At 37.9% G+C, this 27,799-nt stretch overlaps 1 protein-coding gene across 1 annotated transcript; it reads left to right on the forward strand.

Moving 5' to 3' along the window:
- The first annotated feature begins 320 nt into the window (after nucleotides 1-320).
- Nucleotides 321-27,588, forward strand: LOC139942013 (acetylcholine receptor subunit alpha-type unc-63-like). The gene is made up of 13 exons (XM_071938678.1): nucleotides 321-404; nucleotides 1,961-2,081; nucleotides 3,393-3,512; nucleotides 4,106-4,219; nucleotides 5,393-5,481; nucleotides 10,624-10,737; nucleotides 17,847-17,995; nucleotides 18,758-18,909; nucleotides 22,063-22,107; nucleotides 23,448-23,557; nucleotides 24,184-24,395; nucleotides 25,364-25,696; nucleotides 25,964-27,588. Exons 2-13 carry the CDS (start codon nucleotides 1,962-1,964, stop codon nucleotides 26,572-26,574), a joined length of 2,169 nt encoding a protein of 722 aa, XP_071794779.1. The 5' UTR covers nucleotides 321-404; nucleotide 1,961; the 3' UTR covers nucleotides 26,575-27,588.
- Nucleotides 27,589-27,799: the final 211 nt, after the last annotated feature.

Below are 27,799 nucleotides of genomic sequence, written 5' to 3' on the forward strand. Positions count from 1 at the left end.
CTCGCCGAGTCAAAGGTTAACAAAATAATATTACGCTACTTTTAGTGTAGAAGCGACTCGGTGATCGATAAAAACAATATGTTTTAACATGAACGGTCTTCGATAAGAGACCATTACAGGATGTGGCTATAATGATTGATTTATTATCCTTAACAAACTTGGCCTACCCGAACATTATAAAGTTTCCTTTTTTTTTTTGTAGCCCTAATAACTGTAGGCGACGGCCCATCCCCCCACGCCCTGAGTCGATACAATGACTAAGCGAAGGAGTGAGGGCGCTCTTCATTTTACCAGTATTCAGCTCCCAGACGTACTCTTGCAATAATAATCGACTTAACTTTTAGGGTACCTTACTAACGTTGTTTATTATGGTTTGATCTTTCCAAACAACTGTCGACGCTCACGTAAGTTATTCGACTGCAAATTCCTATTCTAGCAATCAATTGTGTCAAGTATTTAAGTAACATCAAGAAATACTTGGAAGTGATTCCTATTATAAAAGTGCTTATTTATTATGTTTACTTTTCCGTTCAGTGTCACTGTCAGTGTCACAACACAGAGACACAGACAGTCAGTGTCAGTCATCATTATCATGGCATGTCAGTATTCCAAACAAACATAACATTAATTAACATGCCGGTACTACCTCCATGGGTAGGGTAACTATGTTTGTTATTGACCAGTTCAGTCGTCAGTTTGGTTGACCTGTCACAGTGTCAGCACAACAACACAACAGCACAGCCCTAGCTAAGTTCAAGGGACATGTAGTAGTCTATTTCCACACGCAGTGTGCAAGTTAGCGTAGATGTATTCCGCAGGATATTTTGCTGACTTAACCAATGCTGGAGATGGAGATGCAGATGTGTCACTCAGTGACGGTGACAACGTCATGGAGGGAGGTGGTCAGGCATGTCAGGTTGACCATTAGTGATTGTCAGCCAGACCATGATCATTCCATGGCCAGACAGTCTCTAACCTAAGTCTAAAAATGTTATGATTGATTGAAACAGTCCACAAATCCGACACTTTTATGTTATCATTTTTAATGAAGTAAATGGATTGGTGCCACTTCATCCACTTAAAAACAGTCTACCTAGTCCTCTGTTACAGATCTACTGACTGGCGCCTTCAACTCAAAATGTGTTTTCGCATAATATGAAAGGTCCTCTAAAAATAGCCTAAAGATCTCATTTACTACTTTAGTCTTTAGCCTAGGCTATCAGTTACCTTTCTACGTATAGCCTACATGTACTGGGTAATCATGTCGGATCATGTCTCTATTTCAAAGTATCATAAATTATTATTTCATGGATTTACAAAACGATTAATTCAAGTTATTGCTGTCTGCTCTGAAGCCTTACAAACTCTTGGCTTCATCAATAAAACATACCCTGTACTAATAGTATTAGTATATTGTACATCAGCTTTTGTACATAAAATTGCCTTGTTTCAGACTAGCAAATGTCACAAAGGTATGACAGGAGACATGGTGATGATTTTATAGATAAAAAGTTCCCTAGTTTTTTGCAGAAATCTTGAGCCTTTTGAAATTTTGAGTGGACTGAGTATTTATCATTTTAACATAATATTATTAGGCCTTTATGTTTACACTATTAAACAACAAGGAAACTGACTTGGTAAATTTTATATGATTAGAGGTTCAACAAAGACACATTGACCAGTGCAAGATTGAAGTCAAGGACCTCCGGATTAACTTGTTGGCGTATTACGAACATATTGTAATCTGAGCCATCTAGACCTATTATAGCCGTTTTATAGCCCTTATGGTGGCTTATAAACCTGTTTAAAATCTGCTGTAGTTAATTTTCCTATGTTCAACCCCAGATCATTGTTATCTTTTAAAAGCATGCACTCCCATGAGTTTAGTAATAGATCAGTCAAACTGACAATACATTTTTACACTTATAAATTACATTTATCTTTGTTTCCCTGTGCCCAGGATGAGTGAGTCAACGAGGCCCTCTGGGGTTAGACAAGAGCCGGAGGGTTGTCAGACAATCAAAAAAGAAGATGTAGAAACACTCTGTGGAATGGGCATCCCGAAACCATTGGCAGAACAGGTAATTAGTAAGCCCTTTTCACAATCTCTCATCCCTAGTGGTATGCTTCCTGACCACCACTTTGGTCTTTGTGGTTTTGGTTCATTTTGTCCGACAGAGTTTTCGTTTTCTCATGAAAACCTGTGGACAAAATGTTTAGATCAGATTTCACAGGTTGAGATTAGTTGTAATTCAAAAAGATTCCAGATAACACCATCAATGATGACCTAATCGGACGATTTAGTCATCGGATAGTGGGTTTGTGCTCAGTCAGGACACTTTTCCTTGAAAAAGACACTTTAAGCATTGCTTCTCTTAAAGGAACACGTTGCCTTGGATCGGTCGAGTTGGTCTTTGAAAAGCGTTTGTAACCGTTTTTTATAAAATGCATATGGGTAGAAAGATGTTGTAAAAGTAGAATACAATGATCCACACAAACATGCCTCTAAATTGCGTGGTTTTCCTTTTACCTCGTCGACTAACACGTCGGCCATTTATGGGGGTCAAAATTTTGACTCCCATAAATGGCCGACCATGTTAGTTCGCACAGTCTAAGGAAAACCACGCAATTTCGAGGCAAACTTGTGTGGATCATTGTATTCTACTTTCAAAACATCTTTCCAACCATATGCATTTTATAAAAAACGGTTACAAACGCTTTTGTTTTGACCAACTCGTCCGATCCAAGGCAACGTGTTCCTTTAACCAAGCGTCTCTAAGTGGAGCCTGCAGTGGCTTAGACAGTATTATGTTGGACTAACCCCTTTATCTATCATAATGTAATGTGGAGGTTGAACAGATGGGGATGCTCACATAGTTTTGAAAGTTCAAGAATTGTTTTAAATATTGATGAACACTCTTGATGATATTGTACAGTGCCTAGTACTGCATCATGTAGGTAATTTTGACATCTTTTTGCCGTTCGACGTGTATTCATGACACCTCAAATACAAGTCAAGCGTAAAGTGCTTCAAGGAGAGACAATGTCTCCTCTGCTAATCAACCTTGTCTTGAACACCTTGACATCGAGGAAGTAACCTTAGGTGATAGTTTTGTAGTGTTGTTGGGTAATGAACCATCGTCACCCAACCCAGACGTCTTCTCCAATGTGCAGACGATGCAGAAATAATATCAATTAGTGATGAGGAGAGCTGCTTAACGGTCGATTCTTTGCTTACTTTACGATTCGGAAGGCTTTCTGCACGAATGTGTTTGAGCAGAGTTGATGAAGCAAAGACACTTATTCACAACAACCAAACAAAACTTATACTTTAAGATCAAATTGTATTGTAATAATTAATCAATCTCCTTTTTCAATATCTTGTTTTCTAGGCTCTGTTAATTACTGGTTCTAATTCAGTTGAAGCAGCCGCAGCCTGGTATTTTGAGATGCAGGAAACTGAGGAGATCGATCTCAACCTGGAAAGTGGAGCTCTTGCAAGAGTGGGTCAGGTACAACACATCTCAGAATTCTCGGGAGTTTATCATAAAAACTGTAACTAGTATTGTTGTTATATATTTATTTGGTTTGTTGTTATTAGTGTTAGTTTGTTGTTATTGTTATCAGTCAGTATTGCTGTTGTTATTAGTTTTTTTTTTCATGTATTAATCACAAGGGAAAACTTGGTTTCCCTTGTGGTTTACTACTTGAGTTTTTAAATTCAAAGTCGTAACCCCCATAAGGTGATCCCTCTGCTGTTTGACTTGCATGTGATCCCTGGCGAGACGACGGTTATATGGCTTCTGAATGACACCCCGAACAAATATAATGCCAAAGTAGGGAGACCGGCAACACAAGCTAGATACAAATGTAGTTGAGTCACTGACCTGATCAGGTCAGTTAATATGGAGGTTCATTTTTATACAGTTTTTATATCATCAACAGCTCTGCTCTATTGCATGTTACCAAGTAAACTTTATGCCAGCAGTTATTTTGAATAAATACCAATGGTGTTCTAAAAGGAGTTCTAGTGTTCTGCCTTAATACGGATGATGACATTGTACTCACCTAGTCTGTACATTTATGTTGATCCCTTGTCCCTCAGGGAGGAACTACAGCCTCAGTTGCTCCTACGTCTTCGTTTGAGGGAGAAGAAGTCAAGATGGTTTTTGTAGTCAATATGGAATTGAAGATGGGAATTGGAAAGACTGCAGCGCAGGTAATTTGAATTAAGTTTATTTAGTTTATTTTTGGTAACGGTACAATTTTGTGTAAAAATAACCTTGCAAACAAAAGCGTTACTGGCCTGACGTTTTGACCCTACTAGAGGGCTAGGGTTGAAAGGTCAAGCTATTATTTTATATATTTTTTTCCCTCGGTCCTTTTGGTTGGTTAGTTGTTCGCAGCAGCTAATTCTATTTTCTCAAAAAATAACCTTGACAACACTTTGCCAGTGAGTCTGTTATACTGCACATTATAATGACAAGATGAAGCACAGGTGTTTTTTCTGGTGAAATTACATTATCAAGAAAAAAGTGATTGCTTCTTAATATTTGTCCTGACTTGAATCTCATAAAATTCATCTCTGATGAAATTCTTAATTACAGTGAACTAAAAAGATGCTATTATGAAACTATGTTTCTGTCACACAGAAAATGTATTGTTTTGTATCTCCATGTCAGATTAGGCCTATCTCTTAGAAAATAGTAATTGGTTTATTAAAGGAACACGTTGCCTTGGATCGGTCGAGTTGGTCTTTGAAAAGCGTTTGTAACCGTTTTTAATCAAATGCATATGGGTAGAAAGATGTTGTAAAAGTAGAATACAATGATCCACACAAACATGCCTCGAAATTGCACGGTTTTCCTTTTACCTCGTCGACTAACACGTCGGCCATTTATGGGAGTCAAACTTTTGACTCCCATAAATGGCCGACCGTGTTAGTTCGCACAGTAAAAGGAAAACCACGCAATTTCGAGGCAAACTTGTGTGGATCTTTGTATTCTACTTTTAAAACATCTTTCCAACCATATGCATTTTATAACAAACGGTTACAAACGCTTTTTATAGATCAACTCGTCCGATCCAAGGCAACGTGTTCCTTTAAGAGCACTGACTTATTGAAACAAAGTTCAAATAGAAACTTCAGTCTTCATTGGCCAGAAGTGCACCCTTGGACACAAAAAGTGCATTCCCTTGAACCACGCCACCCCCCCCCCCAAGATTTCCACTTATTTTTTGTTAAGTAGAGCTTTGATACAAACAAAAGCTTTTCATCAGCAAGCTTCCGGATTCAAACTTCTTTTAATCATGTTGCACGAAGATAAGTTTAACCAAATACAAGTACATGTATGTTGTCTTTGATTGTATCTTCTGCTTGATTTTGTTACAGGTTGCTCATGCGTGTTTAGGTCTCTACCGAATGTTGATTCAAGATGGAGTCACGTATGCTCCACTGCTGTTTCAATGGGGAACTCTAGGGTATGTACTGAAACAAGATAGAAATCATGAAGGGTAGGGTCATACTTTGGTGTGACCCCCAAAATTAAATTGTGTTTTAAAGGCACTGTACACGTTTGGTAATATTGTCAAAGACCAGTGTTCTCACTTGTTGTATCCCAACATTACGCATAAATAACAAGCCTGTGAAATTTTGGACACAATTGGTCATTGAAGTTGCAAGACAATTATGATAGAAAAAAATCACCCTTGTTGTACAAAATAGTGTGTTTTCAGGTAGGAATAAAAGGCTTCTAGCTAGAAGTCTTTGTTTTATTTTAGTGAGAAACTACCTCTTTTTAAAAAACTGCGTTACTTAAGAGGTAGTCTTTTCTCACGATGTTTTATATTTCCAACATCTTTCCATTGCTCGCTACCAAGTAAGGTTTTATGCTTATATAAATACTGAGTAGTTACCAAACGTGTACAGTGCCTTTAACACCATGCTGAGAGGATGTATGCCCAGATGGTGTTGTACCTTATGGTTACACCATATGGGCAAGTGCAGCCCTTCAAAAAGCCCTAGAATTGTCCATGTCACATTTTGGTAATAATTTCTGAGGTTACCTTGAAGGTCTGAGTTTATAATTGTGGAATATTTACCTTCTGACAATTTTTTATAATCATCAGCCGTCGTTGCAAAAGTTGTTCTGTATATATGTACTTGGCGGAGCAATCAAAATGTTCTCAAAATGACAACTTTGATACAACTTTTCTGCATGAAAAGATTTATGTCTCAAGCATTGTTTTTTTATTTTCTACACACTTATTGAGAATCTTTGCATTTGTTTCACCATGATGGTGCCATAGTTGGCCCTCAACTTAATGGCATACAGACATGATGCATCAAGTCGATATATGAATTATGAATATTGTGTAGTCTCCATTATATGACTTTATGATTCACATCATCTGTCATTCATGCTCTTATCTGAAATTTGAAACCGTTGAAAGTATCGGTTCACAAAAGTACTGCATTTGTAGGCTGTGAACTCTTGTTGAAATGAATTCATATACAAAGACCATTGGGGATCGTGGGGGGGGGGGGGGTGCTCAACCAAGGAAAACCTATCCATGCATAGTACAAATCCTATGATATAGAGGTGTGGGTTACCTCAATGTGGTTGACCTCAACTTGACGTTGTCATATGTGCAAATGTCACTCACCCCTACCTGAAGCATCTTAGATGATAAAACCTTCCTCCATCCTGTCCATGATAAAACATATCCATGCATGGTACAAAGCCGATGTAGGTGTGGATTACATCAACGTGATCGTTACACTGGGGGGATGTCAGTTTACCTCTGTCTGACATGACCATTCTAGTAGGGTCATCAACCTCTTAACTTGACATTGTCACACTTGCTAGTGTCACTTACCAGTAACTGAAACATCTTAGATGATAACATGGCAAGACACTTAAGTCCTTTCTCACCCCTGACTCGTCCATCTCTTTGTCTTACTTCAGACAGCCAACACAAATTGTTTTCAATTGAATGATATTATCCCACTGTGTAAATGAAGTCTTGTGATTATTTTTCAATTATGTTAAATGTTGAAATAATATAAGTAAAACGTTTACTGCAAATGAGATAACTCTTCAGCGTCTTTATGCAGTTCTTGTTCAAATGAAAACAGTTCACATTGTGAAGCTCTGCTGAAAATTCTTTCTCGTTTATGATTTTGGTCTTGTAAAGTTTACTCTGTTCCGAGCGAGAGGCACTGCAGTGAATAAAGTTACCAGCCAAAATACCATATGTTACATGCACAATTTTTGACTGGTGTCCTGCTAATTTCTGCTAAGCACAAAATATGTAGGTTAAGCAGCTCTTTGAAATTTTGCAAAGTTCACTTCACTTTGCAGCAGAATCCTCCGTTGCATGTTGCTGCATTTAGCAGGGTTTTCATTTCAACTCTGTCGCATTTCCTGCATAATAACAGGGTTTTCATAACAACTGTAATGCACTTTGAGGTATTAAACCGAGTGCCTAGAAAACACCCGATGTTGGTCAGAGTAAAAACAGGGGGGTGGATTTAAAAGGAATCGTCCAAGTACCCAAACCTTTTAAAAATGGGTTACACTGGACTTTAGGGTGAACAAACCTGTTACAATCACATGAAAAGTGCACCTACCGTCTTTGTACACAAAGTGCCTCCTTGTAAGTGTGTTTGTGTGTGCCGTGGACAAATTGTACAACGCGGGACTTGCGTAGAAACAAAGAAAAAGAAAACCGTCAAGGAAATTGGAAGGTGTTATTGTAAGAGGCTGGTTCCATCCTCAGTCAGTGTGAAAACAGTCCAAGGAAACTAATTATTGATTTCCTTTTCTGCCGCTCCCAATGACTTTGACCAGGGTATCTGCGTTTGAAAGCCATTGCTTCTTTTGTTACTTTCGTGTCGGGTTGCAGTTTTGTTATGATAATAGTTTTATTTCATTTGATTATTTGACTGTGTGTGTGGTCTGCAGGGGGGGGGGGGGGTTTATCTGTTTCCTTTTTCTTTCTCTCCACTATACCTCACATGATATTGATTCACTCCTGTGGGCTCCCACTGGGATTTGATCAGACGGGGAGTCATCATGAATTGGCTGCCGATGCTAGGAAAAATATTTGGATAAGCTGAGATTTCAAACTGATCGATTGCTGATGACGAAATATTATGATGAAAGACTTTTTCGGTAACCCTGCTGCCGTGGAACTAATATTTCGGAAATACATCGCTCCCCCGGAAAGTGCTTCTGACCTGGGGGAGCAAAAACACTTGGAGAGGGTTGTTTTTGTTTTTTAACTAAGAACACAAAATGAGTAGTTTCTTCTTGTGCCGTTGCCCCCTATCAAAGGTTATTATCCTTTGGATCAAATATACTGTGTCACAATTTGTTCTAAGGGAGTTAAAAAGATGTTGTTTTGGGGTGTTTTTTTTTTGTGTGTTTTTTTTTTTATTTTTTTTTTTTTTTTTTTGGGGGGGGGGGTTTGCTTTCTCGCTGTTCTTTTCTCAGAAACTTGTACGGAAAGGTCATCAAATTTAAACGATTGTCTCGCTCTTCTTTTTCTGAGAAAGGTCAGCAAATTGAAATGACTTTTGTCATGTGTGTTCTTTAATCATAGAAAGTGAATTGTACCTTCTTTAAGGGTTTGGTAATGAGTACATTACACATTGACTCAACACAGTCTACATGCTTCATGGCGACTCTATGTACTTTTAACCAAATTGTTGAACTTTAGTCAAGAATGATATCAGCTAAATTATGTTCCCATTAATTGTGTCAATGGTAGCCCAGATCTCGAAATAACACATGACAGCCACTGCATTTGCTGTGGTGCTTTTGCTGTGGTGCCTTTTGCAAAGTTACAACAGAGATTTACACTGTCCTCATCCAAGTGCCCCTTCAGAGGAAAATGGAGGTGCCCCTTCAAGAGGCAAGTTCAAGGCCTACTGGCCTTTCGTCATCAAGGCATTTGTTGCTGAGCAAAACGCCATCTCCTTTCATCATCAAGGCCTTTGTGCATTAAAGCCATTATACACTTTCGGTAAACAGTATTGTCCAAGTCCCACACTTCGTGTATCACAACTTATATATAAAATAACAATCCTGTGGAAATTTAGGCTCAATCGGACATCGGAGTCGGGAGAAAATAACGGGAAAACCCACTCCTGTTTTCGCGCGTTTCGCCGTGTCATGACATGTGTTTATAACAAATCCGTAATTCTCGTTAACGAGAATTTATATTGTTTTACCGTTTTCTCAAAAAGTAAAGCATTTCATGGACTAATATTTCAAGAGAAGTCTTTCACCATTACCTTCTGTAAATCCTGTAAATTATTTGTAAATCTGTGAACTTTTTTTTTTTTTTCTGTACCGAAAGGGTCCAATGGCTTTAAAACGGTAAATCAAGTTAAAAAAACAAACATTGTGGCTATGCCATCCACACAGGCAAGTGTGGTTTTTCCTTGTGGCTTCACAGCTTTTCTTAAAGGCAGTGGACACTATAAGTAATTAATCAAAATACTTATTAGTACAAAACCTTACTTGGTGGCTAGTAATGGGGAAAGGTTGATAGTAAATAAATGTAAAACGGCTCCCTCTGAAGTGCCATAGTTTTCGAGAAAAATTGTAATTTTCACAACGAATTTGATTTCGAAACCTCAGATTTAGAATTTGAGGTCTCAAAATCAACCATCTAAAAACACACAACTTTGTGAGACAAGGGTGGTTTTTCTTTCATTGTTATCTCGCAACTTCGACGACCAATCAAGCTCAAATTTTCACAGGTACAGAAAAAAAAAAAAAGTTCACAGATTTACAAATAATTTACAGGATTTACAGAAGGTAATGGTGAAAGACTTCTCTTGAAATATTAGTCCATGAAATGCTTTACTTTTTGAGAAAACGGTAAAACAATATAAATTCTCGTTAACGAGAATTACGGATTTGTTATAAACACATGTCATGACACGGCAAAACGCGCGAAAACAGGAGTGGGTTTTCCCGTTATTTTCTCCCGACTCCGATGTCCGATTGAGCCTAAATTTCCACAGGATTGTTATTTTATATATAAGTTCTGATACACGAAGTGTGGGACTTGGACAATACTGTTTACCGAAAGTGTATAATGGCTTTAATGGAGGATAGCAAATACAAGAAAATAAGGAAATTATTATAATTTCTTGAGAAGATAGAGAGGCCTTGTGGCTTTGCCCCTCGACCTTGTGGTTTTCCTTCAAGTCAATTCACAGCTACTGTACTGTAGCTGTCCAAGGGTTAAAGGTCAGGATGAAAGGCTGGGGTTTATTATGTTGTATTTTAAATTCAAAAGTAAAAATTGATATTTGAAATTGACGTGACCTATATTATTGGTAATCCCTTGCTGCTGCTTCCCAGGTTGTATCGTAAACTTGGGTGTGAGCCCTGGCTGGCACCCAAAACAAAGAATTTGACAAAATAGGGAGACTGCCAACATAGGGCTAGATAGCTCAGTTGAAAGAGTGCGGGAACCCTAATCAGGAGGTTATTGGCTCAAAGCCAACACTAGTCTTTTTTCCCAACAGATATTCACAATTATTTACAAAGTCAGTTTACCGTAAAGTGTGTTTTCTTTTTGATTTAATGTGTCCACTTGCAGTGAAAAAAGTGTAGTACTGTCCGGTTCTGATGCGAACCATCTCTTGGATCTGCAGAAGAGGTCGACACTCGTGGGTCTACCGTGTTATCTAATTAGAGATACTGGAAGGACACAGGTGAGAGGAAATCTTCTATCGTGGCTATTAAAGGGACATGTTGCCTTGGATCAGGTGAATTGGTCTATTCAAATCATTTGTAATCCACCTGTAAAATCCACTATGGTTGTAAAGGTGATTTAAAAGTAGAATACAATGAACCAAATACACAAATATGCCTCTGAGTTTCTTTTGTTTTTCTTTTACTTTGCGAACTTACACAGTCTGCCATTTTGTGGAGTCGACGACGTTAGTTGAGGAAAATGACGTTAGTTGAGGGAAAACCGTGCAATTTGGAGGCATATGTGTGGATCACTATATTCTACTAACAAATTTTAAAGCATCTTTCCAACTGCATTTTTTAACAAATGGTCTCAACTGCTTTTCATAAACCAACTAATTTCCTAGGCAATTCATGTCCCTTTAAGCTAAACCCAAATGTAGTTGTGGTTGTAAAACACACCAGTTGTAAGGTCACACACCAGTTGTCTAGCTGCCAGTAAGAATTGCCTGTCAAAAGAGAGTGCTATCATTCCTGTTGTATTGTGATAGAAGTTGCAGGAGTAATAGCGCCCTCTTGTGCTGAGAAAGTTATCTGTGACTGTGTTTGTGATAACACAATTGAAGAGTGTTGAAACCAAGACTAAACCAAGCAGTGGAAACTAACACAAAAATGGCGATTAGTTCAATAACAGCATCACAAGGAGGCAGTGGCCATACAATAGCAGTTTACTTCTGGGTACAACCATGTCGACAACTCGTTTGGGAGGAGTGTTGGTTCTGAGAAGAGCATGGCCCAATTTCATTGAACTGCTAAGCTCAAACATTTGCTTAGCATGAAATGTATTCCTTGATACAAACAGGATTACCAACCAAATTTCCATTTGTTGCATATTGCTTGTTACTGGTATTCAGCTGTTGTTTGCTTATCCTGAATGTCCTGTGGAAATTTGGTTGGTAACCCTGTTTTTATCAAGGCAACAATTTCATGCTAAGCAAATATTTGTGCTTAGCAGCTCTATGAAATTGGGCCCTGGACGTTTTGAACAACATACTCTTATCACCTTTAGGAGAGAGAGTTCTGTTTGAAATGTTGAGACCATCAGTTCATCTCAGAACCACCATTACTCCTCTCAAGAATTGCATGCAAGGTTGAACCAACAATGTTACTACTAACTATATTTGTATGTTGATGCACACCATGCAAAAAGATTCAAACACATTGTAAGTTTTTGTTTGTATGTTTTGTCTCGTGCATTTCTCTCGTTGAGTGTCATCATTGATGGCCAGTCGATCAATCGGTGAATACAAGAAAACATATACAACATATAGGATATGAGGCATTGCATGGTGAGCTATCAATAAATTTGGTTTGCGGTAACACCATGTGTGTATCTACTTGCCAGTTAGAGTTTGTTCTTGGAGAACTGTCTTTATATAATTATACTACGGCGGACTATATTTATCGGATGTTCAGCAGACTAGCAAATATAAAATAAAATAAAAAAATAAAACAGTGGAGTGGAAGGGGTGATTGGAATCCTACTACTTTAGAATACTTTTGAACATAACTAGAATGTAGACTAGGTACACTGAAGGTATTTAGTGAATTCAAGAAACTCTTTTGGGGGATTTTTGGCATGTGAATGCAGTTTGATTTTGTTAAGCTTGTTATAAGAATGCCAGCAGCATTACTTACCTCAGCTGTTCTCATCAGACTCAAGTTTGGAAACCCACCCATTGCTCATGCATGGCTTAGGTTTTCCAAATGCATCTACATTTCAAAGGCAGTGGACACTATTGGTAATTACTCACAATAATTATTAGCATAAAGCCTTTCTTGGTGACGAGTAATAGGGAGAGGTTGATGGTATAAAACATTGTGAGAAACGGCTCCCTCTGAAGTAGTAATTTTCCACGAATTTGATTTCAAGACCTCAAGTTTAGAACTTGAGGTCTCAAAATCAACCATCTAAACGCACACAACTTCGTGTGAAAAGGGTGTTTTTTCTTTCATTATTATCTCACAAGTTCGACGACCGATTGAGCTCAAATTTTCACAGGGTTGTTATTTTATGCATATGTTGAGATACACCAACTGTGAAGGCTAGTCTTTGACAATAACCAATAGTGTCCACTGCCTTTAAGGGATTTATTTATCCGGAGTTACAATGATCTCATTTCAGGTTGCGCCCGAATCCGTCACTGTTCTATCTGTTTTTGGACCTGCTACCAAAGTAGATCAAGTCACAGGCACTCTCAGTCTTCTCTGACATCTGGTTCTGTGGAAACTTTATCAGTTTTGTAAAGGACAAAACAGCATGTTGTTTGTTGATTCTTCATCGTGAACGTTAGGGGAAATAATTTCGCTACTTGCATGTTACCTCAAAAGACTGGTTTGTAAGTCATGCTACATCTTGACAGTACTGTGTGTTCCTTCAAAGCTTTTAATAGAACTTTTAAGAATGCAAATATGCTCTCTTCAGAATGGATTGCCAAATGTCCATCGAGTTATTTGCCAACATTGCTTGGATTTATAGTGTTTCAGCATGTTGCCTCCATTATCAGACGTCTCAGCATTGTAAGTTGTTTTGATACAGTGCAGAACAAACTTTCTGGTCTTCAAAGTTAGTTATTACTAAACCTGTTTTTGTGTTAGTTAAGCGTAACTGCACAGGGGGTTTCAATGAAAACAAAATGAACGATTTAGAAATGTATGACGTCATGGTGACGTTAATAAGTTTGTTGACCGTACTGTCCCATTTGGCGTATTGCCCCTATAAGAAATGTACAGTCGAGTATGGGAAGTGAACGTCTCATTTGAGGGCGCTATAACCTTTCCTCCATGATAGACCTTTCCATTGTTGGCATGAGCGGCCGAATGTTAGCAAACAATCGGGTTTACACAGATGTTCTGATAATTGTTGTATTTATTTTTTTACAAACTGTCAATTGAAATGGTTTCTATGATTGTTTATAATTGCTTTGTTTTCACCAAATTCAACACTATTTTCGAATAGTTGTGTGACATTGTTACAAACCGCGACCACCTGTTTGTGTTCGAATGTGTGACCTTGTTATAAACCGCCACCATCTGTTGTGTTTTGCACTCCTAGGCTTTCCTTACAAAAAATCACTCGGGCTGTGACTTTGCGATAGGAATGTCGATAAGATGGTGATGACATTCGGTCTGGGGACACTCTCCAAGAAAGGGAAGGGGTACTCGGTATATGGCCTACATTATGACATTGTTAATAGGAAGAAAACTGTAAACTGCAATGCCGCCCTCTATTGGTTTAGTGCCTCATTCTTGCCTTCTATTATTTTGTGGGTATAGGTCACCTGGTTCTGTTGATTGTGTTTGATTTTTGTTGGCAATGGTTGACTTTAAACAATATGTATATACAATATTTTGGGGAAATGAAATTGCTCAAGGCTGTTTGGGGATTCTTAAGGACGAAAAGGATCGTTGTGAACCCACGTTCCTTTGCATTTAATAGAAAGCGCTGGGCTGGAAAAGCTGTTGCATTAACTTTTGCTTGTGATTTATTAATATTCATGTATCGATCTTTGAATAACCCCCTGTGTCATTATAATATGCAATGCGCACCGAAACATGACAATATTATGGAAAACAAGTTTGTTCACCTTAATGACAGGTAAACAGGGTGTCCAAATTCAAAGCAGGCTGTCCAAAAGACACCTACACACCCATCTGGCTACGTCAATTGAATAATTTTCCTCTCTGGGCGTTTCTACCATGAATCACGTTAACCATGACTACTGTAGTCTAACGAAATTATTTCTTTCAATGGCGGTACACCAAACCGGTTTTATATCCGAACTAAATAATACAACACTTACATAGCAAATAAATAATGTGGTTATCTATGTTTATAGTTATGTATGTTACCCTTTGAATAAATGCGGGCAGAGACTGCAAGTGTACTGGTAAAGTAGCTCTTTAGTTTTTTTTTACAGTCAAAACGGTGAATCTGTTGGGTGAAGACACACTTAAAGGAACACGTTGCCTTGGATCGGTCGAGTTTTGTAACCGTTTGTTATAAAATGCATATGGTTAGAAAGATGTTGTAAAAGTAGAATACAATGATCTACACAAATATGCCTCGAAATTGCGTGGTTTTCTTTTTACCTCGTCCAATAACACGGTCGGCCATTTATGGGAGTCAAGATTTTGACTCCCATAAATGGCCGACCGTGATAGTTCGCGATTTAAAAAGAAAACCGTGCAATTTTGAGTGATACTTGTGTGGATCATTATATTCTACCTTTAAAACATCTTTCCAACCATATGCATGTTATAACAAACGGTTACAAACGCTTTTTGTAGACCAACTCGTCCGATCCACGGCAACGTGTTCTTTTAAGACGTCAGTATCGGTCTTCGGCCCAAAACAGAATGAGCTTAAACGGGAAGCAGCCCGTTGGAGGGCGCTAGCCATGCAAGTTAAAGCAATGATTACGATAACAATAAACGTGTGTGTGTGTGGGGGGGGGGGGGTTCGCATCGCACCCATGACATGTAAGTTAATAAATATATAAAAATAGCTTCAATCTGAAATAAGTATGCTTATTTAAACTGCTTAGCGTACATATTGCTGGTTCTAACCAGAACTGAAGTTGAGGTACTCGTAACGTTTGAAAAAAAAGTACTAATTTCGTCTCCGTGAGAAATCTAATTCACGGCTGCTGCTTTGGAGTCGTGTCACCTTTTGTAGAAACGAAATGTAAGAAATAAGTAATTAAGACAATCAAAATGGTGTTAATTTAGTTTTGTGTTTGATTTTAATAAATAATATAAAATGTTAAGCAAATTATTTAATGAAGTTGTGTTGCTTCCTTGAGAACGATATTCTTGTTATGACTTGGAAAAACAGTCATGGCCATATTTTGTTGGGTAGCTTTAGGGAAAATGTTTATTAATTTTGTGGAAATTAATAATAATAATATCGAAGTCTTATATAGCTCACGTATCTACCAAACAAGGTACTCAAGGCGCTGAGTATATACAAACTTTCAGAAAGATATGTTATTGAAATGATGAATTGTGATACCCAATTAAGTAGCACCTTATAAGGGTTTACAAGGTGCTGTGGCGCATTTAGCAGCTACAGCCAGGAACACAGGGGCGAACCCCTTATCTTTTTGATAAGCGCACTGTGATCTTTTACATGCGTTACACAACCCATGTGACCAACGGCTTTACGTCCCATCTGAAAGACGAAGCAGTGGTAAAGTGTCTTTCTCAAGAACACAAGTGTCACGGCTAGGGATTCGAACCCATACTCGCCGATCAGAACACCAGAGTTTGAACTCGGTGTTCTTAACCACTCGGCCACGCAACTTCCGAAATTGTGCCTTTGATGATAAAATTGAAAAAGCATGTAGTTTGGCACTTAGGTTTCATAAATTAAAAGGTATTTGGCTACCATAAAGCCATCGCAGATGTTTGAGAAAAACTATTTTTAGTTAATGTTTATTATATTATTTTCATCTTATCAGTCATGGCTTTGAGAAAGCTCAGTTAATAGTAAAGAACCGGCATGTTCACCGGTGGTTCTTGGTTCAAATTCCGCTCTGGTAAATTTGTCTGCGTTTAACCCTTAATTAAAGTTTATTTACAAACGACAAATCTTCGATTGCCATATTATCGGTAATCTGTTTCGTTATTATTATATGGGGGTGCTGGCCGAGTTCCAGACTTGCATAATCAAAGACACAATCCCATCACTTCCGTACCATCGCGAGATGGATCACTTGAGAAAGTTAAGATGAACTCCCTCGACGTTTCAAAACGCGGTCCATGTGGTATCGCAGTGTTGGGAGGACGAGGGGAATGACAATCATTCATGTATATAGGCCTAGAATGCAAGGTTTGACTATGGATGGTTTTATCGCTTAAATCATTATGTGCCCCACGACTTGCCCATTACGTCAACGATCTTATGGAAAGACAGATGGTGTTTAATCAATTAATGGAACATTAATTAATGGCTAGATACCGATAACTATTCGAAGGTTTGGAGATTGCGGGGGGTACTTGAATGACGAGGTTTGAAATTGGTTGGTATGGCCTTGCACAACTGGGTGTTATTGTTTTCATTTTTAAAGTTCATTCAGTTTGGCGATATGAGAAACGATGGGGAAAAAAAAAATATGTATTTATGGTAGGCCCACCTCTCTCGCTCACCTGAAGCAGACACAACTAGACAACTTTTGCAACAATCGAAAAATGCAAAATTTAAACTTCAATATGCGAAGTTTTTTTTTTTTCTTCTTTTATGCAACACCCACCCCATTTTGTTTGCGCGTATTATCGGAGGGAAATTGCGATAGTCGTTTGTTAAGGCAGAAATGTATTGTCAGTTTGTTCATTAGTCTGACTTACAGGCACTGGATACGTTTGATAATTATTGTCAAATACCATCTACTTGCTTGGTGTCTCTCCATAATGTGAATAAAATAACAAGACATCTAGAAGTTTCAAGAAAATATTGAAGGAACAAACATCCTCGTTGCACAGATACCTGACGTTCAAATATTTTAGTGAGCAATTACCTCTTTCTCTAAAACTACAGTTAACTCAGAGGGAGTCGTCGCATTTCTCGCAATATTGTATAATAAATGTTATGCCGTCATGTAAGTTTGAGTAATTACCAAACGTGTCCGGTGCCTCTTAGGTGGATGTGTTCTTCTTCTTCTTTGTTGTTGTTACTAAACAGTTTACTGCACAGCATGTACGCCTACATTGATTTAAGTGAACGATTTCTTCGATCGTAGTTCTCCGGAGTTCTTAAGTGCTTGGTGGAAAAATCTTAGCATAACCATTAATCCAGATTGATCCGAATTAATTTGCTTCCAAAGTAAGATGTTAAGAAATCTATAAACATGTTGAAGTTACATCATGAAGTTAAAACACAGCAGTCAGGTCTGTGCTAGTCTTCTTCCCAAGCATCGATCGAGCGTAAGTGACCGTCTGTCGGTGCAGTGTGTGTCTTTCTGCATTGCATTAACATTATTCGTACCCTCGCACATCTCACACCAAGCGTAGTCGCACACCGCACTACGAATACAATTTCAGAAATCGCTGAATTTTAAATTTGGTTTGGCCGTTCGTGGTGAAATTGCTTGATCTGCGTGCCCTGGCTGCGGGTTCTGCGATTTGGAAGGGGAACAAGATGGCGGACAGTGGTGCTCAACGGGGATTCCTTGTGTTGGTTGCTTTGCTGGTAACGTACAACGCCTTACCTGGCGATGGTAAGCTAATTTTCTTGAATATTTGTCCATTAGAGATAGGCATAATTTAGTTATGAACACAGTTCTGGTTATGACGTTGCTGTATATTAAATGTATTCTCAGCCAGTTACGGCAAATAAGCAGCAAATTCACATTCCTGTGTAGTTAAGCAAATCTGCCTCTTCGGTTGCCACTGTATTCTTTAACTTAAAAATCAAGCACGCAGTTTATGTGCCATCTTGTTTAGCATGCATTTGACATTACTCAGTTTGACATTGGTCTACATCGTTCATTTGAATGTCAAACTTAATTCAAAATGAGCAAAGATGGTTGGCCAGAGAATTTCTGGCGTCTACATTTCTTCCCAATGAATACAATAATAACAATAATAAAAAAGAGAAACAAACAAACAATCGTCGACTACTTTAGTTTTGTATGGTTGTGAGGTCTGGTATGTTGCTGTAATGGGGCCTATAAAATATGTTTTGTTGGCACAGTTTGTGTCTTAAACATGGAGCTGATTTTGTGTGTATTGGTTTATGTTTGTATACTTCAACGTAACATTTTGCTGATTTGGGGGGGGGGGGGGGGTTGAACAAAGAATTTACTCAGAGTGGGATTCGAACCAACAAAATATTTTGCTATAACATGTTTGATGTTGTTTTGTTGGTATCTTTGTTGGTTTTCTGTCGTTCTCTTTCGTGACTGTATCGTTCTCTTGACAGGGTTTAACCAAAGCATTATAAATTCAAACTAAATTTATATCCGATTATTTCTTCCCAGCGACCGATTTACTGCAACATCCCTCGGGGTATCAGGAGAAGCTAGTCAAGGATCTACTGACGGAGTACAGCCGATATGTCAGACCAGTTCTCAATGAAAGCAAACAGATGGAGATATTCTACCACATTCGACTCTCGAGAATCCTCAAAATTGTAAGTTTTAGTCTTGATTTGATTTCGTTTGATTTGATTTCATGATCACGCAAATGATACTTGGCTTTATGAAGACTGAACAATATTGAGTAATTTTTATGTTAATTGATCTATGTTCTGTCTTAAAGACAGTGGACACTATTGGTAATTGTCAAAGACCAGTCTTCTCACTTAGTGTATCTCAACATATGCATGAAATAACAAACCTGTGAAAATTTGAGCTCCATTGGTCGACGAAGTTCCGAGATAATAATGAAAGAAAAAACACCCTTGTCGCACGAAGTTGTGTGCGTTTAGATGGTTGATTTCGAGACCTCAATTTCTAAACTTGAGGTCTCGAAATCAATTTCGTGGAAAATTACTTCTTTCTCGAAAACTACGTCACTTGAGAGGGAGCCGTTTTTCACAATGTTTTATATACTATCAACCTCTTCCCATTACTCGTTACCAAGTGAGGTTTTATGCTGTTAATTATTTTGAGTAATTACCAATAGTGTCCACTGCGTTTAATAATAATGGTATTTAATATTTTGTTGCAGAACATGTAATGTGTAATACGACTTACAGATGAAAGGATCATGATAGCACATGTATACAAATACTATCGTTGTGTTAGTGCAATGCCAGAAATGTGTTTATTGTGAAAATTTACCGTTAATTTTATGGGTTAAATTTGTGATTAAGTTGCGTGACCAATATTTTGCCGTAAGAAAATCGTAGAACTGTTTCTCTTGAATTGTGACATACTATAATCAAAACGAAAACATAAACAAACTTTGTTCAATGTTACCGCGAACAATGAACAAAACCGGTAAAAAAAAATATTCCGACAGCTGTGGCTGATTTGAGTCCAATATTAATATTAATTAGTTGCATTTCATGCAAACGATGATGAGAAAACAGCTTATAGACCACGTGACCTTGTTCATTCTTTCAGTATTCTGGCAGGCACAATACTAAACAGGTCCTATGGGAAAGTTGACATTTTGTGTCATATATTCCACACAAATCAAAGAATTATGAAAGTAAAGCTGGACAAGTTTTGAGATGTGCCCCCTTTCAGCCTATCAAAAGTTGATAAGAATTAGACAGTGCAGTTTCCATAAAATATAAGATTAATGTTTGATGATTTCTTCCATTAGGCTGTGTACAAATCCTGCCTGCAGGAAGTCCAGGCTTTGTGGCTCGTTTGTAAACATGTGGTGTCACAGGTCACATCGTCTATAACTTGTAGTTAATTTAAGGAAAAATACATTATATTGGACTCATTTGTTTTGTACTTAAACTAATTTTATATTTCCAATGTTCTTTATTGATTATTTTCTCATTTGTGCATGTGTTTATTTATTTATTTATTTATTTATTCTGGTGGGTTTTCTGCAGTGGGGGGGGGGGGGTGCTTCACACGTCACTCCTTACATTCCAACACCTGGGATTTTAAGTGAAGCCTTTGGATAATAATGTATTTAAATAGGCCTTACTGAAAAATGTGCGTTATTTAGTTCATTTTGACCCACGTATTTGTTTTTGCAGGGCCAAATTCACAAAGATTTGAGACTAATCGCGTATCAATTTTAATTGCTAATCAAAGTTTGATTAAGAAAAAAACAAGCAGAAAACGAGATGGCATCTTAAGATTGATCTTAGTATATGTATATGCTTTGTGAAATCAAGCCAGTTGACTCCACAACTTTCATTTCACGTATTACCACTGACTCATTTCCAATCATCTTAATTTGTGACGATCAACTTTGTAGTTTTCATTTTATTTTAATCAGATCTGATTTTAAATTGTGACTATCAAATTGTAGTTTTTATCTAATTTTAATTAAATCTAATTTTAATTTGTGACCATCAAGTTTGTAGCTTTTATCTAATTTTAATTTTGACTAATTGTTTACTACTATCTAGGTGTGCCGCCTTAATTTGATTCATCTTTCTTCTACTCTTGGTGTTCTATATTTGATTTTGATCAATCAGCAATCGCCATTTTTTATTAATGCACCCTATTCTCTCCTCAATCTTTTCTACTTGATTTATTATCTATTTCTCCGCTCTCTCTCTCGACGTCTTCTATCCCTGAAGGATGAAGTAAATCAGGTCATGACAACCGTGGTTAGACTTGAGCAGGTAGCTTCTTCATTTCCAAGCCTAAAGAGGAAACAAAAAACGTGCATCGTGGACTGTGTTTCTTTTCTTCATATTTTGCATGTTTCTTTGCACGCTCACTCTGCACTGATTATCAACTGTCAACACTCGCACAGCATTGATGCACACGCTGCATGGTACATGTATAATGATTAGCACTGGTTGGACCTATAATGGCAAGGGTATGTTTTGATGCCATTTGGACATTGGCGTGATTGTGTGAGTCTTGCATGCGAGTCCAACCAGGGCTAGGCTTATTTACAAGTGAATATTACGAGGTTGATTATAATGTATCTGTAAACATGTATCTTAAGATGGTGTGAAATGTCCATGGATTGATAATTTTAGAATTGTTTGCTGACGATCTTTTCAAGAAGCGAAAAGTTTCATCTATTAGAGCTGTTTAATGTTATACCGTCACATTGTTTGGTGACCACTCTTAAAATTAACGGAGATACAAACTAGAAACAACATCAGCGTTCGATAGATGAAGCATTTTTAAAAACACGTGGTAATGTGGTAAATGTAAAATAATAATTTTGTAAATGTTACGCCCCACAATTAATTCTGAGAAGTGATGCTGTCAGAAAATTTCTCGGATCGTATTCCAATGTGTATGGACATAACCACTCTGGAGTTTTGGCGATAATATCTCCAAAATGATACCACCTTTTGAAATAAAATTTCCAAGGGTTAGTTTTATTTAGTATTTAAACAATCAAACGGTTCCAAAGGCAAAAGGTGCTAACCTTTAACTAGATCATGGAGATAGTACCTCCATGAATAGATCCATGTAAAGGCGTTACCGAAAGATAAATGTTTTCCGGCTATCATCGCACTTTCATCACGCAAACGTATTTCTATAATCCATTGATTGAATATTAAGTCTGTTGTATAAAGCATGACCAATCAGCATGTATGTTCTCTTTGTCTCATTTTAACCCCCACCCTTTGAATAATGTGTTGCATACGTCATCACTTCTTGTGCACATCGTGGACGTGTAGGACGAGAGAAACCAAATCCTGACGACAGCAATATGGCTGGAGCAGGTATGATAGTATAGGATCACCTGATTTTATGTTATTAGCAGAGGTGTTGGAAGCACATAGATGATAACTTCCTCTAAACTTACTTAATTACGTCAGAGTTCCAGAGACTTGCAACAAAAAGCTCAGAAACAATACCTCATTTTCACCGATAAGTGTGTTACCATTGAACTTAATGGGTGATCAGTTAACCTGTCCGTCCGGGGCAGTCAGCACTGAAGTATTCTGGTTTGTGCATGATTCAATTAAGTTTACAATTTCTTTTGCAAAGGAATTACATTGCGATAACAGGTGTTAATTGTCACATGAAAATGGTGTTTTTGCTTTTAGCCTCTTTCTGCGATAATTGAGCTTTTCCGCAATGCACTCAAAACAATCCCGGGTCAGAATTGGTCTGGATTCCTAGTCATAGTGGGGCCTGTCCTATATGTCCTCGTCAGGCTGACACAGAGAGTTGTTTTTAAAAAAGAAAAACGGATTTTAATTCAGATTATGTGTAATGTTCACCCATGTTTGGATCATAGACACATAATGTGAATTCAACATGATCTCATGATTATTTTACGAATATTTTACGAAGTTTTTATCGATATCGCCAAGAACATTATTCTACTCAAACATTTCAGTTCACTTTTTCATCTGCGTGAGTTCCAACACCTCTGGTTATTTAGCACATTAACTAACCATGTTACTAACAGCAACAGTGTAAAAGCGGAACTTATGTGGTGTGGTGTTCACAGGTTGCACAACGTCAAGGAGATGCATTATGTTGGTAGGACATTTATGTTATGGGGACAAACATTTTTTGACAGTGTATACTGCAATAATTGTTGTCAGGGATATGTATTCATAAAGTGAAACGAACATTGAATAATACCCTTATGAAGAGAGGTTGATAAATAAAACACCAATGATTGCACTCGAGATATTTCAAAAAACAGTTGACAAATGGGTTCAGATCATCTCAGATTATTTTACTGATTTGAAATATAATGCCCAATAGTCTCAAAATGGCTAAAAACACTTCCTCGTGAAGATGAATGAAGTTCATGTATTTTACGTTGTCTAAATATAAAATAAAACATTACCCATGTAATTAAATTGATATTAAAATTGAAAAGGTCTTTGAATAGTTTGTATCTAGTAAGAGTTTGCTGGGGTTTAAACTGTGATAAGTTGCACGACAATGTTTTGATTACGCTTGATACAAATATCACATGTGCCAAACAAAACTATGGGATTCGGTTAACATCTTCCTTGTTTTTTTTTTATTTATTTTTTTTTTTTTAAGTTTGAATAATTGCCAGTGTGATATATTAATGATTTGTCATCGATATACTTAGAAATGGACGGACGATTTTCTGACGTGGGATCCATTGGACTACGATAACATCACTACCATTAACATCCCTACTCGCAAGATGTGGATACCAGACACGGTGCTGTATAACAGGTCAGTTGAGTTTACAAGAGAATTAAGTGTTTTGATCTTTTTATGCTCAAAGGCTCATTTGGAAACAGTGTTTGTGCCCTTCCCTTATAAAATAACCTGAAATATATCTTGTAACAGCAATTGTTAACAAAGTTTACCCACATGTGAACTGACAATAAGTTCGAACTTGCGTGCATACACATCAAGTGGATGACATGAATGTTTGGACCAAATCCTCGGTTTAATGGACACAATTGATTCCAAATAAGTTCACTTTGGTAATGTTTGCTTTTGTGTAACCTATTGTAAAAACCGATACTCCTCAGTAAAAATTGTTTGCTTTACTGTAATTTATTAAATTGTACTTGGGTTATTGATCAACTTGTATTTCCCCCTCCCCCCCCCCCCCCACCCATAATGCCCAAAGCTTTGTTTCGTTTTATAAAGCATATTATTCCCTATAATTATTCCCTAAGTCTGAGTTCATCTTTTTGTTGTATATATTCCTACATTGTGCATGACTTCCTTTGTTGACGAATAAGACATGAATTAAACAATAAGTCACCACAAATGATCTTGCGTCCTTGTGTCAAAATGCATTGTTAACCTCTCTCAAGTAAAGGTTTTATTTGTCTTAACTCCCTTAGTGCTGATGTGGATAAAGAGCCGGGCACAGGCGTCATGATGACCAATGCAGTCGTCTCATATAACGGTGAAGTATTCTGGGCAGCTCCCGCCATCTTTAAGAGTTCATGCTCCTTGGACATCACGTACTTTCCCTTTGATAGGCAGACGTGCCGTCTGAAGTTTGGACCATGGGCGTACAAAAGTACCGAAGTCGTCATGAAAACTGAACACGGTAAGGCAATAATGTTTTATTCAGATGGATTTAATAAGAAAATAAGAATTAGCTATTGCAAACTTCTTAACAACCAAAATGACCTATAGTGTAAATAGATAATGGCCTGACGTTTTGACCTTAAAAGAGTCTTTCTCGAAGGCTCGGGGAAAAAAATTATAAATGAAAATGTGTGATCCTGTGAAAACTGTTAGATTACCCTTTCCTACCCTTTAATTGTACTTCCTTCTCCACGGAGGTGCTCCGGCAAAATCAACACTTTCAATTTTAAATCCTGGCGACTGTGAGCCATTCACCATTTTATCAATCTCGGTAAAAAAACTGACGGTACGATTTGTTCAACCCAAGAGAGCTTGCATTGTTTGAAGAGCACTCGGGGGCAAGGAGCGTGTATGAGAGGCCAGTGAATTGTCGTTAGACATTCATTACACACGGCTGGCTAATGTGTTAGGTCCCTTGTGGTTAGCAATACACCGCTAGTGAAAATATACAGAGAGACCAGACTAATTTCTGGCTTCGGGTCTCAGTGGCTGCTGACCGAACTTGAAATTTTCATCTTGCAAATTGATTGACTATCTTTGATTATCTCGTAAATTTTGTATGTGTTTCCATTGAATGTCAAAGCAAGACGTGTGGACACGTAGACACAATTCGGCTACTAAAAGCAAATGGAATATGCATTTAAACCATCCTAAAATAAATGACTACAATAATACGTCAGCCTACCTAGGGTGTTATGGCTAATAAATTGCGGTTTATAGCATCGAACTCGAGCTCTGGTGTCGGATTGAATCCCAGTTTTGACACTTCCTGTCTCTCCACCAAGGGGTGTCTGCGAGGGTAGAGGTTGATATTGTGTTTGAAAATGTCGAATGCCACGAAAGCCCGGTCTGTTTCAATTAATAGTACTGCCGTATGACAGGTTTTTTTTTTTTTTTTTTTTTTTTTTCTTTTTGCACGGACCACAGAAACTGGTGATTGGACGCAGATGACCCCTAACGGCCAATGGGAACTTCTGGACATGCCGGTGAAGTCAAATCTAGTAGTCTACGGATGTTGCCCCATCCCTTTCTCGGACATCACCTTTACTCTAGAGTTGCAGAGGAAGGCTCTCTTTTACGTCTTCACCCTCCTCTTCCCCTCCATCTTCATGTCGCTCATCTCATTCCTCAGTTTCTACCTCCCGGCAGAGTCCGGTGAGAAAGTCGGCCTGAATATCACTGTGCTACTCTCACTGGTGTTCTTCTTGCTCTTGGGGGCGCAACTCTTACCTCCAACATCGGATACGGTGTCTTTGCTTGGTAAGTCCTTTGATTGCCTTGTTGATGTTGTTGTGTCTTTGCTGGTGATGCTGCTACTGTTGCCAACAACCCCTATGTGTGAAGACATTTGTATTAAAAGTTATTGTTCAAGCATAAAAATAGTTCTTTGATTTTACTTCTATCTACAGACTATACTAAAGCTCCCCGATAAGTCAAAAACCCAGTGGTAATGGTTAAACAAAAAATATGCAAGGGAGAGAACGCAAATGTACAGTTTATTTCATTTCTGCTCATGTTTCTCTGTAGGTCAACTGCTGGCAACAATCATAATCCTCATGTCCATCGAGACTGCCGGCTCGGTCATAATCCTCCGTCTTCACCATCATGTCCCGACCAGCCCTCCACCCCGATTGGCCCGTAAGCTCATCCTTGACTGGCTCGCTCTCGCTCTCCGCATGACGGGGAGACGCCACGCCTTCCACGAAGACTACACAGACCTCACACTAGAGAAGGAAACGTTGAAAGCTGACGCCCACCAAACCGACGACCCATTTGAATTCGACCAGCAGAACTCTATATTCAACTGTCAGACACTCGGTGTCAGCCTCCTGCAGCAGCTGCAGTTGGAGGGCGGTTCAAACGGACCGAAAGACGGCGTGGAGCAGGGCTACATGTCGGACTCTGACTACGGGAGTGACGCGACTGATCTTAGTATTGGGTCCACTGTGCAGCAGATCGGAGGATACATTGATAGGCTGGTGAACAGGTCTAAGCTACAGGAGAAGAAATCTCTGATCCAGCAACAATGGATTGATATGTGTGTCATTCTAGATAGAGTACTTATGGCTCTGTTTGCTATGGCCATAATCATGACGTCACTGATTATTCTACTGAAGATGACGCAAAGTTATGCTTAAAACATCTGGACTCGGTATTATGTGAACAAGTACTTATTTTATATAAATGTTTGGCAACACAATGCTTATAAAATTTACTGGGTACCTATTCATCCAACTGCAAAGCTGTCCAACAACCGCAAGTTTCTTCCGTTGATGTATTATTTTGTGTCAATCAAGTTTTGTTGCCGCCAGTGAAACCTGACGTACCCAAATCTTCTGACGATCATCAAAATAGTTTGCTGGTGATGTTGTCTCTGTTGTATCTTTAAAGAAGTGGTTTAAGTCACAAAGAGTCCGAAAATGCCGTTAGTAAGTGACATATAAAGTGTAAGCCCGTTGTTTCTTGAAATCCTTGTGAACATAGACCTTCGTTCCATTTTTTAGTGCTCGCGATTTATATTATCAATATGCATAACTCTTCTCAGTATGGCTTTATAGGGCTTTAGAGTTGCGTGTTTCTTCACTCCACATTATAATAAAGTATAACAATATAATTATAAATATTAAAAAAAAAAAAGGTCCGGTTTTGATCGAAAGCAAAGGCCATCTACCCTACTCATTGTATGAACATATTATTTATAATATAATTGTGGAAATATTATTTCCAAACATGACCTGCATTAACGATTTTTATTGTAGTTGTATAATTCTGATATTATATTGCTGTTTAACATTTGTATAGGCAAATACACGTTGTACTTAATTTATTTTATAATGCTCTTCGCTTAAATAATAATAACTCCTAAAGGTGAGGAAATCATATACTGCTGTATTTTCTGGAATTATCAGTTGTTTACTGTTGAGATCCTAAACTGTAAGTATTCGGTTATTTACTAAAGGCAGTTTTTTTTATTACAAATTTATCCAAAATAAGAAAAAGTGCAACGGGCAAACCTTGCATTTTCTTTAGACATTCATCACAATAAAACAAAAAATGAAGGGGTAAGCCTTGAATTTTATTACAAACAAAAACATGCTTCAAAACGCGCAGGGGTGAGCTTGCATTTTATCCGAAATTCACAAAAAAAATACGCAAAAAGTACAGAGGGTAAGCCTTTTATTTTGTTTTAATTGTTGTCAGAAATAAGCATCGAATTTCATTCAAACTTCATTAAACAAAATAATAATAATTGCAAGGCAGGTAAAGCCTTTCAACTATTCAAAATGTATCAAAAATATGCAAATTTGGCCTGGAAATGTGTACAAGACTACAACCTTGTGTACGAAGCAAATTTTGCCTGAC

This window comes from Asterias amurensis, chromosome 9, assembly GCF_032118995.1.
Source record: "Asterias amurensis chromosome 9, ASM3211899v1".
In the NCBI taxonomy this organism is placed as follows: domain Eukaryota; kingdom Metazoa; phylum Echinodermata; class Asteroidea; order Forcipulatida; family Asteriidae; genus Asterias; species Asterias amurensis.

What these genes read in the sequence shown, in the direction of transcription:
- LOC139942013 (XM_071938678.1), top strand. Translation starts at nt 1,962, where the DNA reads ATGAGTGAGTCAACGAGGCCCTCTGGGGTTAGACAAGAGCCGGAGGGT. An exon ending in CGAAACCATTGGCAGAACAG is followed by an intron (nt 2,082 to 3,392) that starts GTAATTAGTAAG and finishes CTTGTTTTCTAG; the next exon opens with GCTCTGTTAATTACTGGTTC. An exon ending in TTTCAATGGGGAACTCTAGG is followed by an intron (nt 5,482 to 10,623) that starts GTATGTACTGAA and finishes GTCCACTTGCAG; the next exon opens with TGAAAAAAGTGTAGTACTGT.